Here is an 18652-nt window from a genome sequence, read left to right as displayed (position 1 = left end):
ATCTTCCGCCTCTCTTAAAGTAATATGATGAGTTGTGTCAGCTCATTATTTTGTATTTAATCATTGATATTTTTATCTCTTTATTAGAGAGTCGTTAGATATTTGCTAAATTTTATGATAATGTCATCATCAGATACTGTTTCTTTGTTCTGCTTGTTCAGTTGTGTGATTACTTTTAGCACTCAATTTTATTTAAGTCTTTTTGCTATATTAAGTATCATGGATGAGTTGAGAGCCTTCAATTAGCAAATACTTATTGAGTATTCACCTAATTCCTATTCGTGTGCTGAAAAGGCGAAAAAAAATACTTTTGTAAAAAATTTATTGAAAAGGTCAAACGGCCAAAACATCATGAAAAAATAAATATATGAGTATACATATATTTTTTCTAAATATTCACCGACGAACGAACTGCCCGTTGACCTGTCCATTCTCATCTGTTACAATGTAGAAAACATGTATTAGCGTATATAAGTAGCTGGGTGCCACTGTTTATACAAACCTGACATTTGTGCTATCCTGTACTTCACTGAGGTAAGGTAATGTTGTATACATAACTTATTCCATTTAACCAGTTGTTTATCGCTGAAAAACTTTAATGTATTGGATTATTTATCATGTTTTATTATAAAATAAAGTAAATACTTATCTTTTATTTATTAAACAAATTACTATTTATATGCCTGATAAAAAAAAAACTTAACGTAAGTTTAACAGTCATCTTTGGTTACTGATTGTCTGATACGACATGTATTTAACTAACTCACAAGAGAGTTGTACGAGTGGCCTTAGATCATAATATTCAAAAATAAAAGTATGATGTTGAAATGTTGTATTTATGTCATTTTGCATAGCTAAACATTTAGACTGAGTTTGTATTTACATGCAGTGTATGAACGACATGAGACATCAAATTGTAGACGCATCAAGTCTCTCTTTCACTTTGGAATTCATGCTGTATGTCGGATTATTTTCTTTTTCTTTTAAATACTGTTCCTCTAAAATCTCAGTAGTATATTTTTTATTGCATTTCATTTATGAATGTTTATTTTCTACCTTTACAATTTTTGATTTTTCATTTTGAATTCATAATTTAATTCCTTACTTTATACATGAAGGAACATTGTATAATTTTCTAAGATGCTCCTCATTTATCAAATTATCATGCAAATGTAAACAATATAAGTGACTGATCACTGTTTAAATTACTGCTGGGTTTAAACTCCCTTATGGTCGCCAATACATTTTAAATAGTTGTCTCCCATACCCTCGATTTATCCTATTTAACGTTATCCTCAAAGTTACATTAAATGTGAATAACATATTTTGTAGACAGAACAAACAAAAAATATGTCAAGATACGTTGCAGTCCTTTTCTTTGTAATTTTTGCTGTGGTGATTGCATATCCTGGAGGAGGTGGTCACCCGCATGACGGAGGAACAGGTGGTGACCCCCATCATACAGTAACAGGTGGTGACCCTCATAATGGAGGAACAGGTGGTGACCCTCATAATGGAGGAACAGGTGGTGACCCTCATAATGGAGGAACAGGTGGTGACCCTCATAATGGAGGAGGCGGTAATCCTCATTACGGTGGAGGTGGTGCTCAATATGGAGGAGGTGGTGCCCCACAATATGGAGGAGGTGGTGCGCCCCAGTATGGAGGAGGCGGTGCCCCACAATATGGAGGAGGTGGTGCGCCCCAGTATGGAGGAGGCGGTGCCCCACAATATGGAGGAGGTGGTGCGCCCCAGTATGGAGGAGGCGGTGCCCCACAATATGGAGGAGGTGGTGCGCCCCAGTATGGAGGAGGTGGTGCCCCACAATATGGAGGAGGTGGTGCGCCCCAGTATGGAGGAGGTGGTGCCCCACAATATGGAGGAGGTGGTGCGCCCCAGTATGGAGGAGGTGGTGCCCCCAATTATGCAGGACAGGGTCAACCTGCACAGTATGGTTATGATTACTACCAAAAGCATTGCCCGTGTAGCAAAGTTCATAAGAAAATTGACTTTGGTAAGTTATCTGCATGTATTCTATCACTAAGAATAACATATGAAAGGTTTTGTAGCATGTACAATTATTTAGAGTCATTTCAAATATAAAATGTATTTGAAATTAAGTTATAAAAGATACACTTTTAATGCAAAACCCTAATGGGAACATATATTTCATCAATCAGTTTTGTAATGTTAAACGTTTTCGTATAGTATTGACTTCCAGTGTTAAAAAAAACACATCTCAGGTAAACTGTTTTGATAGGGTAAAATCGTTAGAATCATTACTAGTAAGGGACAAATTAGGATAACAAAATAGATTAGACTTTATGTGCGGATTTTTTCTGGTATATTTCGAATTAAAAAAGAAAGAAAAAATAATGAAGTTTATCTAGTTTTACCTTAGTTTGGACGTTAGTTTTGACCTAATATTTGGTGTACAGTGATTCCAGTAATAGAACAATGAAGAATATAATGTTTTACCGCCGATGTATATCACTGTAGTTTAAAAGGTACATAATCTTATATTCAATACTTGTTTACTTGTAGTGTTCGTTATTAAATTGGTAACTAAAAACTATAAACCACCAGGCCACAGACGACATGGATTTGTTTCTATTCATACTGATGTTTTGACAGTTTGTCAGGTTAGTCATAGTTATGCAAACAAAAGAATCTGACACAAACATACTGTAACATTTATTTGATAATACGATTAAAAAAATATATAAGTTTATAAAGTTTAGCATATTATTATACATTTGTATATACGCACTGTCACACATTGACTGTAAGCTGGGATCTCATCTCCTGCAACCTTGAAGTTTTTCTAATTTTCCTGTATCCATTTGTAGAAGTAAGATTTTAAATATCAAGTCAAGTTTCTTTATTTCGAATGAACTTAAAAGGAGTGATACTTATGCATAGGAAATTTCCATTAGCACTATTTAATATTAATTAGAGATACTGTATTTAAATAAGCATTACAAATTTTGCAGAACATACAACCTAAATTATTATCAGGCGATATCTACACGAAGGAATTTGACTAATCTGTCATAACACATTTTATTTATCTCTTATATTGCATGTGTTTAGAATGACAAGAAAAAGAAGCCATACAGTGGTAGAGGTAGCAGCCAACCAATGGCTAGACTTGAAACTCTTAAAAATGTAGGTGCTGGTTGTGGACCTTTTGACCGCATGAAAGAAGGAGAATGTTATATCGTCAGAGGTAAACAGCAATTTTTAAATTGTTTCAAGATCAAATCTGAGAATAATTTTCCACCAGATCAAAATATTTGGCAATGTTTTTGATCTGTTTAACCTTGTAACATATTTTAGATTCTGATTCATTTGTATTATGTGTTATACTTAATATGTGAAGTGTGTATTTTAGTTAAATCTAAGACCTACAAGTTGAAATGTTTTGATTTTTTCCTTAAAGCAGCATGCAGAATTCAAGGTTCAAAGAAAAAAGATCGATTCGAACTCAAAATTATGAGTTCTCCTGTAAAGTGTAATCTAAACTTTTTGGTCATGAGAATCAGTTTAATTGGTTCGGCCTATCATTCCGTACTGTGATATTAGATCAAAATGAGTAGTTTATTATCTTAGATATACAGATCAAGATAATGAACTTTTGGACATAACTTGTTTGCTCATAATTGTTATCTACATCTTATAGTTCATGTTTAACTCAAGTCCAAATATTGTTTTTAAATAAAACAAATGTATTTTGATTTACAAGCATTGAGTCAATCCTGCTGCTTGTCTCTGATTACATTATCAACTCGGCTTTGGAACGCGTATTTTATAAAACACATTTCTTAAATTGCCTTTGATTAATTAAGAAGTTATTGAGAGAAACGTACGAAACAAATTCTGACTGAAAAAGATCTCAATTTTCTTAAGGGTCCTTTTTAAACTATAGATCCTCACAAATTGACATATGTTAGTGTTTATGACGAAAGGGAATAAATAAGCGTGGTTCAAATATCAAGTTTATAAAGTGTTATTTTAATTGTACTGTCATCTTTAATAAATGATAAAACGTTGTGTTGAAAACAGTTTAAGATGAAATTTTATCTGATCGAGCGGCAAATATCATGCACTGCAGTCAACACTTAACCTTGCTCAAAACATTAAACTTACTATGATGCCAAATGTATACGCATTTAACGCAGCTACATGTATATATTTGCTCTTTAATATGCAACGTTATGAAGATATGAGAAGATTTATATTGCCACATCTGCCACTGAAAAGGCAGAAAGCATTTTGTTATATCTTAATGCGTCCATGACAAATTGCTATCAAATTGGTGTACTAGTAAATTACATCATCTCGTTTTGATAATATATCGCATGTTTCGTTTTTAAGCCGTTGTTAAGTTTTTATGCCGATTTCAAAAGACTATAGAAAATAACTGTATGTGATACAAATGTCATTATTACTTTATGTATTTATGTTTTAGGGTACACAACAAAGCCAAGTCACTACAGGTATTTCAACATAGACCAATGTCATCCTCCAGAACGTGTTCACTGCGGCTATGCAAAGTGTCCACATTATTAGAACACTGTCATCCTCCAGAACGTGTTCCCTGTGGCTATCCAAAGTGTCCACACTATTGATGAGATTGTTGCATTAGAAAAATAAAAGAGTTTTAATTCATTGTTTTACTTTTATTTGATGTACGCACTTCGTTGCTTTTTTTTCTTAATTGAAGGACAGAGTTCTTGATATCGGTAGGAATTGTACAAGTCATGTGTTGTAGTCAAGATACAAAAAAAACTTACAAGTTAACGAGAGACTATCAAAGTTAATACAAAAATGCAAAGCAAGACATAGAACAAAAAAAGGCCTATACAAAGATTTCGTTTTTTTATGTCAAAAGTCTTAAATTGTACATTTTGTCTCTGTATAACAGACAAAAACGTTATCAAGGGTACCAGGCTTTGAATTTGATACGACAGATACGCGTTTCATCCTCATGAGACTCATCAGTGACGCTCAGATCAAAATAGTTAGAAAACCGAATAAGTATAAAGTTGAAGAGCATAGAAGACCCATGAAGAAAAACCTTGTATATGATAAGTCTAAAGTGTTGTATTTTTCTTGAAAAAAAAGTTGAAACAATGATTACAATGTACCATGAAATTGAACTTTCAACTCAATAACGATTCAGTAATGTCTATATTTACTTACTGAAGGAACAACCTGTTAAAAGGTTCTTGAATATAAAATCTAAAAATATTAAAATGACCTTTAGCATGTTATGAAAAATATATAAGAAATAAAACAGTGGGATTTACAGGTAGCAAAGTACACGAACTGTTTATTGAATCTTCATAGAGATTTGCAGTTCGTTAATAATCACTAATCAAACTTTTTTTTCAATTCTACAACAACACTACACTACTGACTAATTCATTAAGTCTAAAAACTAAGGTTTTGTTTAAGAGTATTAGTTGTTTTCTTCGATAGTTGGTGTGCTTCCCTCGGCTAAGTTTGTAACCCGGATTTGTTCTCTTTTAGTCGATTTGTGGCTTTCGAACAGCGGTTAAACCATATACAACTGTTGTCTTTTTTTAATTTCTTACAATTTCATCAAACTTTCAAATCTCTGCGTTGGCATTTTACATGTTCCTGTCTTTTTGTCTTGTTTTCCTTTTTTTTTATAATAAAACCAAAATTGACACTTTGAAAAGATATTATTGATCATGATAGTTGTCATAAATAATTCTCTATTTTTTTCCTATATTACTCTAAAAGGAACCTACTGGGCAATCCTCTCTACTGGAATTGTTCTTTTTTGTCATGAGTATTCTGATAGTTGATAGTCGGAGGAAACCCACCTCTAGACAAGAAAATAAAACATGACGATAAGTACAAAAACACAAAACAGAAAACATTGTTTCTTTTTGACACTTTCCCTATTTCCATTCTCAATTTTGAAGACTGAACCAACACGAACCCCATCAAAACATAACGATACTCAAAGGGACACAGAAAACTTTAAGAATAAAAAAGAGAGAACGAATAAATAAAGAAGAGACCAAAGGAGGCAAAGGAACATTAAAACGCATTCAAACTGACAAATGGTTATTAAAGGTACGAGGATTATAATTTAAAACCATGGCAAAAAGAACGTGACAAAACAAATCAACAGTATACATAACACATTATAGAAAACTAAAAACGGAACAAAACAGACCCCATACAAAAAGTGCTCCAGAAGGGTAAGAAGATTGTTGACGGAAAATGAATTGGTTTTAACAAATCTAGATATTTGATTTCCTTTTTAATCCATACTTAACGTTTTATTGTAGGTTTGTCTGAGAAATCTTTCTGTTATTTGTTGAATATTTTTATACGTATACTCATCTTTTTAGTTTATAGCTCTTCATCTTTTCAATAATTTTCAAATTTTAAACTATATTTGTCCCTAGAATCACTGAAAATAAAGTGCCTGTCAAAATGTGTATCTGTTGGAGGAAACTTGATACCGTTTGTGTTAATATGTGAGCCTCATAGGCTGTTTTCGAAAACATTTTGCGTTAATAACTAATCGTTAGTTATACAAATCTGCATTGAAAGGCACACAGTCATATATAATCAATGGTATCGTTGAAGACTGAACGAAAAACACATTCAATTTCCAACGAAAACAAAGTACAAATGGACGCTCTATTATTTTTACTCAGCAAATGTGTTGTTTTAGTTAGTGTCATTTGTGTCTATTGTTTGTCAAATTCTCTTCATTAAAGGTTGATGGCTAGAAAAATAACATGACCGAAGATTTGCGAATTTGTAATGTTTTAATGCTAGATGGGAGGCAATTACCAATCAGGCATATTGCGTAATTTCGGATCATTACATATAAATTGTCAATGTATTTTATAGGTCTCAAATGAGTTTAATGTTGAGCAGGATCCGCCAACACTTTATAGAAATCTTAGATCCCCTCGGAGTTTTGTTGGGTTTGTGAAAGAGGGACGAAAGATACCAAAGGGACAGTCAAATTCATAAATCTAAAATTTAATTTTAACTACTGAAAGTCAAATTCATGGAAGATACTGATAACACATATATGACATGAAGCCTAATTTGTAAGATGGCATGGAAAAGGGGATGATAAAATATTTTGAATGATTTTTTTGTTTGTTTAAAAACTGTGTATATTGGTTCGTATGTGAAACGAAAAATATCAACGGACAAAGTACAAAGTACAAAAAAAGAGGGACGAAAGATACCAAAGGGACAGTCAAACTCATAAATCTAAAATAAACTGACAACGCCATGGCCAAAAATGAAAGAGACAAACAGACAAACAATAGTACACTTGACACAACATAGAAAACTAAAAAATAAACAACACGAACCCCACCAAAAACGAGGTAATTGGTGAATACATATCAATTTCGGGATTGATACATATATGTACCCGAAAACACACGGTGGGTATGGTTGTCCTGTGATCTATGACTCCTATTTTAGCTCTTGTGCATCCATTTGGCTGTTTAATATGTGTTTTCAAATGATCTGAACTTGTATTACATAATAACATAAAAGGGCAACATCTTTCGTCCAATATCAGATAACAAAATATAGTATCTAAAATAAGTTAAAAATTCCACAATACTATATAATTCATTTTATGTGTCAATTTGTTCGAAAAAAAGTCGAAAAGAAGAGACTTTTTTTTTATGTCATGATTATATGTCGCTTTCTAGATCTATGCTCACCATTTATTTCAGATGACATGGACTCCTCACCCTGATGACCCTGCTGCCTTCATAACTTTATCCGTATACATATATTAATAGATAAACAAAAGGCTGCATGCAACACGTATTTTTGTATTTAAAATGATTCGTTGTTACGAGAATATTTGTGGTGAATGGAAACTGAGGGTCACAATCTTAAATTGCTTATGTATGTTGCTGGAACCAGTTTCGTTATCTGATCTGAATTTTCTGAAATTTTCAAGGTAGATAGACATTTTGATTTTTTTTACTCGGAAATGAACCATTGTGTTGATCCCATGCTAAACATAACAAAAATCTCTGTACAAAGGTCTGTGAATTTTCTACAAAAATGGTGAATTTATTTTAACTAAATTCTCCTTTTCTACTAAATACAATAATGAACTATAAATAGTAATGTGTTTTGTCGAGCCTGCAACTTTTGTTGCAGAAAGCTCGACATAGGGATAGTGATCCGGCGGCGGCGGCGTAAGCTCACTTCTTAAAAGCTTTATATTTTAGCAGGTGGAAGACCTGGATGCTTCATACTTTGTATATAGATGCCTCATGTTATAATTGGTACTTTTGATAACTATTTACGAAGTTTCCGTCAGTCACATGTCCAATGTCCTTGACCTCATTTTCATGGTCTAGTGACCACTTGAAAAAAAAGTTCAGATTTTTTGTAATGTTGAATTCTCTATTATTATAAGTAATATGATTACTATATTTGGTATGTGCGTACCTTGCAAGGTCCTTATGTCCGTCAGACAGTTTTCACTAAACCTTGACCTCATTTCATTGATCAGTGAACAAGGTTAAGTTTTGGTGGTCAAGTCCATATCTCAGATACTATAAGCAATAGGGCTAGTATATTCGGTGTATGGAAGGACTGTAAGGTGTACATGTCTAACTGGCAGGTGTCATCTGACCTTGACCTCATTTTCATGGTTCAGTGATTATAGTTAAGTTTTTGTGTTTTGATCTGTTTTTCTCATACTTTATGCAATAGGTCTACTTTATCTGTTGTATGGAAGGATTGTAAGGTGTACTTGCCTAGTGGCAGATTTCATCTGACCTTGACCTCATTTTCATGGTTCAGTGGTCAAAGTTAAGTTTTTGAGTTTTGGTCTATTTTTCTAATACTTTATGCATTAGGTCAACTATATTTGGTGTACAGAACTATTTTATTATCTATATATCTGTTACGCAGGTTTTATTTGACCTTGACCTCAATTTCACAGTTCATTGCACAATGTTAAGTTTTTGTGTTTTGGTCTATTTTTATTAAACTATAAGTAATAGGTCAACTTTATTTGTTGTATGGAAGCATTAACTGTACATGTCTGCCTGACATGGTTCATCTGACCTTGACCATATTTTCATGGTTCATTGGTCATTGTTTAGCTATCTTGGTTAATGGTAAGTTTATGTGACAGTTGTAATAAAGCTTTATACTTAGGACTATCAACATAATATCAATGATTAGTAAAGAAGGCGAGACATTTCAGACTGTGCACTCTTGTTTTTCTCAGCATAATTATGTGATATTAAAAATAAAGATAGGGATGTAACTGGATAATCCTTTTGAGTTTTGTTTTTGCTTTTTCTTTTTTTTTTTCTTTTTCATTTATTTATTTATTTATTTGTTTATTCTTTTTTTATTTCTTTATCTTTTCAATAGAAAATGTAAAATATTTCCAATTAAGATTTATTTATAAAAATGACATTGTATTTATCGTATATATATTATATTGTATGTATATCATGTATATGTTGTAATTGTTGGAAATAAAGAAATAAAAAAGTTAAAAAAAAATAAAAAATAATGCTTTGCAAGAAGTTCCCCTTGATATATGTACAAAATTATATCTCTATTATTCATTGTCTGTGCTGTTTTGATACTATTGCAGTTTGCACATTTCGGAATTGACAGGCTACAGGAGGGGTTAAAACCGTGCACGAAAAGATAAAATATTGATATAAGTACTTAATTTGCATCTTTGAACCCCCACCCCGGCTTGTTTTTTTAGGAGCCTGGGGTGTCTAAAAATGGTCGATTACAGACAGCCGAGTACGCATTTTACTTTCTAGGTGTGTCATTGTTGATTGTTAAAGTCCTGAAAACGGATAGATGGAAACAAAAATGTTTGATATATCTGGCTTTAGATTCATTTTTTTTTTAAATATAAATTAAGGTTACATTTTAATATCATAATTCTATGATTTCACAATATAAAAAAATGCAGAAAAAAAAAATGAATGAAGTGAAATATCTTAGTAAGGAGTCATTACTACAGAGATGGTGTGTTTGACACACAAAACTTAAAAGCTTAATGATATTACCAATATTAAAATAAAAGTGCATTTTAGTTGGGTATTTTTTCCATTTACTCATTTTCAATTATAATCAAGGCACATTTTATTTTTATTCATGAAAAATATTTATATATAGAAAAGAAAGGACATATTGTTCACTTCCTCCCCCGTAATTCTTTATCAAAAATATTTATTTTGAAATGAAAAAAGCTAAGAAATCTTAATTTTATTAGTGTTATCTCGTCTTCATTCTCTGACATATTCTAGCCTGCTCTTTCATAAAATAGTGATTTTTTTTTAGTGTTCTATCGAACTTTCGAAAAAAAAATACCTGATAACCGTTTAAACAAAAAAATGTGTTGGGAAAATCTTACAGCAAGTGATTCTTGATAGCTATAAAATACATTTTTCTTTTACAATACAAATTTTAAATCTTACGGGAAACTGTTCCAAGCTTTCACTGTAACCTCGCTCTAACTTATCCCCATCCCTCCCCCCTAAAAAAAACCCACACCAAACAAACAAATTAAACCCGCAATACTATTGTCATTCTTATAGTCAGCACTTAATTGTTCACAAACAAATGTGTTTTAAGCTGCTAAAGACATGATTCAAACGCTCAGAAAGTCCTTTGTTCTATATTTTTGCTCTCCATTTTTATGCAAAACCTTTTACATTTTTATTTTATGGGTTAGTGTTGAAGGTCGTACGATGACGTATGGTTGTTAACACATACTTCCTTCGGTTTCTTATGGAAATTTGTCCATTGACAACAAACATATCACATCATCTACTTTATATAAGTATTGTATAAATTACAACGTATTTTGGTGATCTTTTACAATGATCGTAATCCCAAAAATCGTAAACATATTTTCTTATCTTAAAACGGGGCAAGAAGGGTTCCATTAACAGGCCAATAAATAAGATTACAGTTAGTTTAAAAAAAAAAAGGGGGTATTTTTTCTCTCATAATAACAGTAAACAGATTCACATCAATGTCAATTTCAAGAAAGCAGACAACAGGTAATAAGTCAATAACAGTACAGCATCAATGATCTTGAATATATGCCACTTTTAACTAAAATATAAAAGCACAGAACCAGGACATATGAGCACAGAACCAGGACCGTTTTTCTTATCACCAGCACAGCGTCAGGACAATTCCGTTTAACGAACTTGCACGACTTTTGCAATATAATAGTGTTGTAATATACTTTGCATGGTACACATCAGAGAAAAATTAAGCAACAAAACAGTCGTTTTATTGCCGTTCTGATACAATGTAAACAAACCCACCAGCACAGAATCAGGACCCACCAGCACCCGTCAGGACCAAATCACCAGCACAGTACGTTCTCTCGCAGGACAACCATGCACACCGTGAAACATATCCCTAAACAATATCTGTTTCCAACAAAAAAAAATATAAATCTTGGAAAATGGGTAAAGCTATTCATATCTAAATCCCGACGAAAAAGAAACCATGAATATCAATCAGAAAAAAAGTTATGAAACTTCAAAACTATATTGAACAAGGGGAAGTCCACACAAACCGACGTACTTTGAATAAAACAATTTAAAGTATTCGCATAAACTCTAGAAATGGACGTGTTTAAAATTAAAAATGTATATATGTCCGCCACTACGTTAAATCATACAAGTGTCCATAAAATCTGACATCACAATAAAAATTAATTTAAAGTGATTGATGCTTGACCTTAGAAGGTTACCCAGAGCAGATCCAAGGGCATTAGGAGAAAAAGAGCTTAATACCAAGAGTGTAAAAATGATTATTCAAAACCAAGTGCTCCTTTAGCTATGCATAATGCATTCACGCAGTATGTGAATTTTAAAGAAGTAAAAATATTATAATCAGAAAATGACTAAAATTAGTTAAATAGCCGACCAACTTTAATAAGGTCCAAAGTTCTAAGACTACGCAATCATATCACTACTGACTTAATTCACAAACACATGAAGAAATTGTTTAAATAATTAGAATTGTAACCAAAAAACCGATGCAATACCGATTTTCGTCCTGTTTCCTCGTAATTAGTTTGTGTGTGGAGCAAAACCATGCCAACGAAAATTGAATATCTAAATATGCTCTAGCGAAAAGCTTCAATTGCAATATGTAACCAGAAAACAATCAGACAGTTGACATAATGACGATCGTCATAGATTCTCGTTAGAAGTAATCAATATAATTATCAAATTGAAGGCAAATATCAAGATGTGTTGAATACCTTCTACTCGTAAAGTAATGTCAATCTAAACTTTCCTTTGACTAACATGTGAGCTTTTTAGCGACAAGAAATCATCAGTATGTTTGAAAGTAAAATAAATAGTTTGGAAACATGCCTTCTGTTTTTGTATTTAGAGTAAGTTTTTTTAAACTCAGCTTCATTTGTGTACAATTTTTTTTTTTAAAGTCGGCCTTCATGAGTACAGGATAAGTATCATTGGAATTCTGACTGTCTTTTGAAATATAATCCTACACACTCAACTTATATGTTGTCGATTAAAAAGTCTTGAATTTTGTTGATGTCATATTTGTTGTATTTTATAGGGAAATAAAGTAAGTTTTGGCATAGCATCAAACATGACATTTGCATTAACATTTCCAAATTTTGAACAATTAGATTTGTTTAATGAGACTATGTAGTCGATCTTTAGTTGGAGTCTGAAAAGCTATGTGTTTTTTTTTGTTGCTTTTTTTAACTTGTTAGTGGTGTCAGTTAAATGTTGCAGTATTGTATTATTAAAAAATCCTTAACCTGCTCTAGGATTTTGACAGAATAGTCTTTTCTGAGACAGACCTGTCCAAAACTGTTCAAATTCAAAATTGTTGGAATCTGTGTTTTTGTAGAACAATTAAAATTTTGGTAGAATAGTTCTTATTCAAATTGTACCGACATGTTATTAGACCATCAATGCATTGAACACAATTTCGTTTTCTAATTGACACATTGTATTTCAACAATATTTTGTTGATGATTGATACTACTTTTATTTGCCCCCAACAATTCGATCTTTTATTCGGAAAGTTTCATATATAAAAACGGAGAACAACTACTCATACAACTTGTATGAAAAGTTCAAAAGAACAAATCATTAGGGAAAAAATGATATATACATTGTTTTTATATATTCACCGGTTCACGAACCGAGCGAATACCTTTACATACCCATCTGTTAACACGTAGAGAATAAACAAAAAAAACCAACAGGTACTGGCATATAAAAGTAGCTGCTTGTTCATATTGATATAGACTTGACAATTGTTATATTCTGTACGCCTTAAAGGTAAAGTATATTGTATTTTTTTTATAACGGTTTTATATTGCTTAAGAAACTTTCCCCGATGTAATGTTACTCAAGTATTTTTAATATATAATAGATATAGAAAAAACTGAAACTAATTTAATTCAGAAAATAAATTACTATCTACATGCTTGCTTATCGAATTCTTGCTGATAAATACGACATTTTTTTCATTGGAATAACATGAATGATGGTTTATTGGTCTGCCTTGTTTAGAGAAAATATATGCCTTATTTTGGAGCTGAATTTGCTTTTCAAATGAGAGGGATTTTTAGAATTGAGATATTGCATGAACTAAGACATCCATTTATTCATCTTAATTCTCTCACAAAGGAAACACTATTTAAAATGAGCTGAGAAAATGTTTTGTAAACTTTTAACAATAACCAACCTAACTTCAACCTCATTTGGATAACTATTTTCAGTTCAAACTGCTACCATTGTTTTTTCCTTCGGAATTGGTATTACTAATTCATCTCAAAATTGTATGGATATGTGATACCTCCCATAAGTTATTCGTTGCTTTTATAGGAATGTTTACTGTTTTTTCAATAAAATGTTTATACATGTATCTTATTTGAAGCATTTTCTACAATCCCCTTTATTCGCCTGTGTTTGTTTTGTAATGTATTTGTCATTTGTTCGCTACCTTCATTATTACGTCACCCTGACGGAGGTCGGATGACATATTGTTATTGTTCGATTCTTTTTTTATTATTATGTCACCCTGACAATGAGACAACTCTCCATCCAAATTTTGATTATTTATTCATAACATATAGGTTTTCTATATAAAAAAGTATTTCACATACAGATATATGTGAACAGTAGAAATATATAAGTAAATAAAAAACAAGAGAGTAAGCATTAAATTTTACATGTCATGATAAATCAAAGTAGCTGAATAGTTTTATTGGTAGATTGTGCAGTGTAAATGGTTAACAAAGCTGGGCATTTTTTTTTTTTGAACAAAAATTTTGTATGAATAATCAAATGATTTTCTGTCGATTCAAAGACAATAAATTGTTGGAGTGCTATGAATGATTCATCCAAATAGGATAAATATAGGTTGTGCATACACTGAGTGTGCATTTCAACGAGATTATCTGTGCTTCATATTCTTCGCTGTACGTTTTTTCAACTGTTAAGAACTAAAATTCTATAATTATTTCTCAAATAAATGTGTACCATCTACGTAAGATTAAATGTGAGATTAATATTTTGTAGTCAGAACTGTGAATAATTATGTCGAGAAGTATTACCTTCATTTTCCTTATGATTTCTGCTGCGGTGACTGCATACAAATTACCGAGTGATTACCAGGCTCCTGATGAATGTGATGACAGTCCTGATGGGACTGACTATAATGGAGGGCAAAACCCTGGAGGAGGAAAACCAGATTACTATAAAGGAGGGCAACAACCTGGGGGAGGAAAGCCAGATTATGGTTATGGCTTGAAAGATTATTTAGGAAAGCCATATTATTATGGTGGAGGAGGCGGAGGAGGAGGAGGAGGAGGAGGAGGAGGAGGAGGAGGAGTAGGAAGAGGATTTGGAGGGGGATTTGGAAGATGGCCAAGATGGCCTGGACGGGGAGGACAAGTTGAAGGAAGAGCAGGAGGAGCAGGTGGAGGAGCAGTAGGCGGAAGAACAGGAGGAAGTCATTACTATCCAAAACGTTGCCCTTGTAAAAAACCTCAAAAGAAAGTAGACTTTGGTAAGTTATTATATCTGCAGTAATTCTATGAAATTACAATTCAATTTCAATTTGAATTGTACACACTCTACTTCGGCTGTGAAAAACTTTGAACTTAATTAAAGATTTTTTACAAAGCTTTTATTTTGATTCTTGACGTCTTTTAAACTATTCTCATTTATTATATAATGTTATCCTAAAATTAGCTACTACGGATACCTGGTGAATGTTCGAACACTTTTTCTTCCTTAGAATACAAAATTAAACTTGCTAGACAAAAATGAAAAATAGGAACATCTATCGGTAATGTTATGCTATAATGGTTTTAAATTATGTTTTTATAGGATTGTATAAACAAACGAAACACCATTTCAATTGTTGGAAGTAAATTTATTGGTCAGGAAAAAATATGATGACACTTTTAGCTCGCATGTTAGGAGTTCTTAGAAAATCCTTCAACTTATACATGAAAGAGCTAGAAATAACTTGAATTTATGTGTGCTAAATTCCTAGAAATTAAAAAGAAAATCGTACGTTCACAAAACTATGTATTATGATACTTAAATATTTTAAATTTATGCATGAAATTTGGTGAGAAAAAAAGTTATAAAACCTAACAGCAAACAATTGATATTATGATATGTTTGACCCCAATTTGAGTACTGTTAATGGATGTGATATATTGATTTATTCAAACCTTAATTTGTAGTGTTTGTTATCAAATTGGTGAAGAAAAATTATAAACCACCAGGCCACAGACGTCATAATTATATATCTATACACACTGACGTTTTACAGGTTTGTCAGGTGAGTTGAGTGGTTAGTTATAACATTTAGAATGAAATGGGGAATGTGTCAATGATACTCCAAACCACCAAAAGAGCAGAAAACAACAGAAGGACATCAATGGGCCTGCAATACAATGAGAAACTCGAGTATACGTAGACGTACATCAGTTAGACCCTGAACAAATATATGTACCAGTTCAGTGATAATGGACGTCATACTAAACTCCGTATAAACAAATATATGAACTAATTTAAAACATCATACAAGACTAACATATATAGTTACACGTAACCGTTTCATAGAAGACATAGCACGGATTTGTGTACAAAACACATGTATTCACACATGAAAACTTCAAACTGAGTTGAAAGAAAAACGTTCCTTCATATTATAGATGATGAACGATGCATGGATAGCAGGAAATGCCTAAACAATTGTCAAATTCAGTCATGTTTCATTTGAATTATAGTTTTTCAATTTACCTGATATTTCAAAAATGTTTTCATAAATTTTGAACATCATAGATGTTCTGATAACTGCTGACTTGTATAACCCTTTCCGGGAACGCTGACAATTCAACCTTTGTGCAATTTCTTTTACACGTTGTGAATATAACATTTCATAAGAACTTTTCACGAAATAAAATCTTTGAATCAAGCAAGAACATATATCATTCGGCGGTATAACAGGAATTAGAAGAACCAGTTTTTACAAAGTATAATTATTTCGCATATTGCTTTTGTTTAGAATGACAAGAAAAAGAAGCCGTACAGTGGTAGAGGCAGCAGTCAACCAATGGCTAGACTGGAAACACTCAAAAATGCAGATGCTGGTTGTGGACCTTTTGATGGCATGCAAGAAGGAAGATGTTATATCGTCAGGGGTAAATAGTAATTTTACAATTACTTTATCATGAATATGGAAATGTTCGATCAATCAAATATGTTTGCACATTATAAATTCTTATCAATAGGAGCTATTCGCAACACTTACCAGCATCGTTCAAGAGACATGTATTGTCGAAATGCGCATCTGGTGCAGAAAACTGGTACCGTTACTGTTATAGCTATTTGTGTATTCGATTTTGGATGGATTGAAGTCACCAAATTTGACTGTGATCCTTTTTTTACACATCGTTGTCAATGTAATCGTATTTGATGCGATTACATATAAGTGAGAGGTATGACTAGATTCAAAACCAGGTTTAGTCCACCATTTGCTACATGTACCCAGTAATAAATATGACAGTTGTTACCCATTCGTTTGATGGGTTGGAGCTTTTGAATTTGCCATTTAATAAGGGACTTAATTTTTGAGTTTTCCTTGGAGTTCGGTATTTTAGTGATTTACCTTTTTTCATCTAGCATGCAGCATAAAATTATAAACAAAATGACCAACACGATAGCCCCTTCTAGTAGACGTGATTTGTTTCAATACATGTTTAGGGTCAAAGGTCCATGGTAAATTTTTAGGTCACGTTCTTGGTCTAGACATAACATAGTTCCTGTTGAACTTCAATCCAGATAAGATTTTTTGATTAAACAAATTTTGAAGAGTCAATCATATCTTTTGAGTGTGCTTAACTCTATGACGATACATAAATGTCTTCAAAAGTTATATTTATATTTCAGGGTATACATCAAAGCCAAGTTACTACAGATATTTCAACATAGACCAATGCAATCGTCCTGAGCCTGTTCACTGCGGCTATGCAAAGTGTCCATACTATTGAGGTTATTGAAAAAATAAAAGAGATATCATCAAAGTTGAGTTTATTCTTGATGTTCTGTTTAATATGATTTTTTCTTAATTATATAAGACAATAAGAAACATCAATACATGCATCTTGTTTGTTTGTTTTTTGGCCTTGTAATGTTTGTCCCAAATATTTTTTTACTGTGTATTTGCATTCAGATATCGCAGATCAAATTTATTCGTTCATAGTGTGGTTATTTACGTTTTTTATTGAGTAAAGCCTGCTTATTTTATCGTGTGTTTTTCTATGTTGTGATAGTATGCTATTGTTTCAGAAAAAAAGGAGAAGGTTTTGTATTATTAAAACGTTTAATCCCGCTGAAAAATTTTGCACCTGTCCTAAGTCAGGAATCTTATGTACAGTAGTTATCGTTTGTTTATGTAATTTATACGTGTTTCTCGTTTCTCGTTTTTTTTATTTAGATAAGACCGTTGGTTTTCCCGTTTGAATGGTTTTACACTAGTAATTTTGGGGCCCTTTATAGCTTGTTGTTCGGTGTAAGCCAAGGCTCCGTGTTGAAGGCCGTACATTGACCTATAATGGTTTACTTTTATAGATTGTTATTTGGATGGAGAGTTGTCTCATTGGCACTCACACCACATCTTATTATAACTCACACTTTATTGTAAAATGAACATGAAGTGTTAACTCGTAATCAAACTTTTTACTGTTTTGACATTATTCTTATCGTGTTATGTCTTTTCACATTTCTCTTTTTTCGCTATTTTTACATCCCAGAATATGAGTAGAATTCAAAAAGATACGAACGATATATCTACATTTGTAAAGAAGGATCAACACTCACAAGTCGGAAAGAAACTAATCAAATCATTGCAAAAAATAAACGAAAACCGAATCTCGAAAAATAACGTACAATCCTAAAAGAAGAGTCACAAGAAGGCTGTCTAAATAGAACCGTCGGGATCTAGGAAGCTTTGTGAGAATCATCTATCGTTCATTGTTATTTGTCAGTGATGACGGTTGATAAAACAATGACATAATATGATTTGATGGTGTGTA

At 32.3% G+C, this 18652-nt stretch overlaps 1 protein-coding gene across 1 annotated transcript; it reads left to right on the top strand.

Moving 5' to 3' along the window:
- The first annotated feature begins 432 nt into the window (after positions 1-432).
- On the top strand, positions 433-17620 carry LOC134705480 (uncharacterized). The gene is made up of 5 exons (XM_063564202.1): positions 433-534; positions 1333-2014; positions 2545-2642; positions 16624-16759; positions 17508-17620. Exons 2-5 carry the CDS (start codon positions 1351-1353, stop codon positions 17606-17608), a joined length of 999 nt encoding a protein of 332 aa, XP_063420272.1. The 5' UTR covers positions 433-534; positions 1333-1350; the 3' UTR covers positions 17609-17620.
- Positions 17621-18652: the final 1032 nt, after the last annotated feature.

This window comes from Mytilus trossulus, chromosome 2, assembly GCF_036588685.1.
Source record: "Mytilus trossulus isolate FHL-02 chromosome 2, PNRI_Mtr1.1.1.hap1, whole genome shotgun sequence".
Classification (NCBI taxonomy): domain Eukaryota; kingdom Metazoa; phylum Mollusca; class Bivalvia; order Mytilida; family Mytilidae; genus Mytilus; species Mytilus trossulus.
This window is presented reverse-complemented; position numbering and strand designations above follow the sequence as displayed.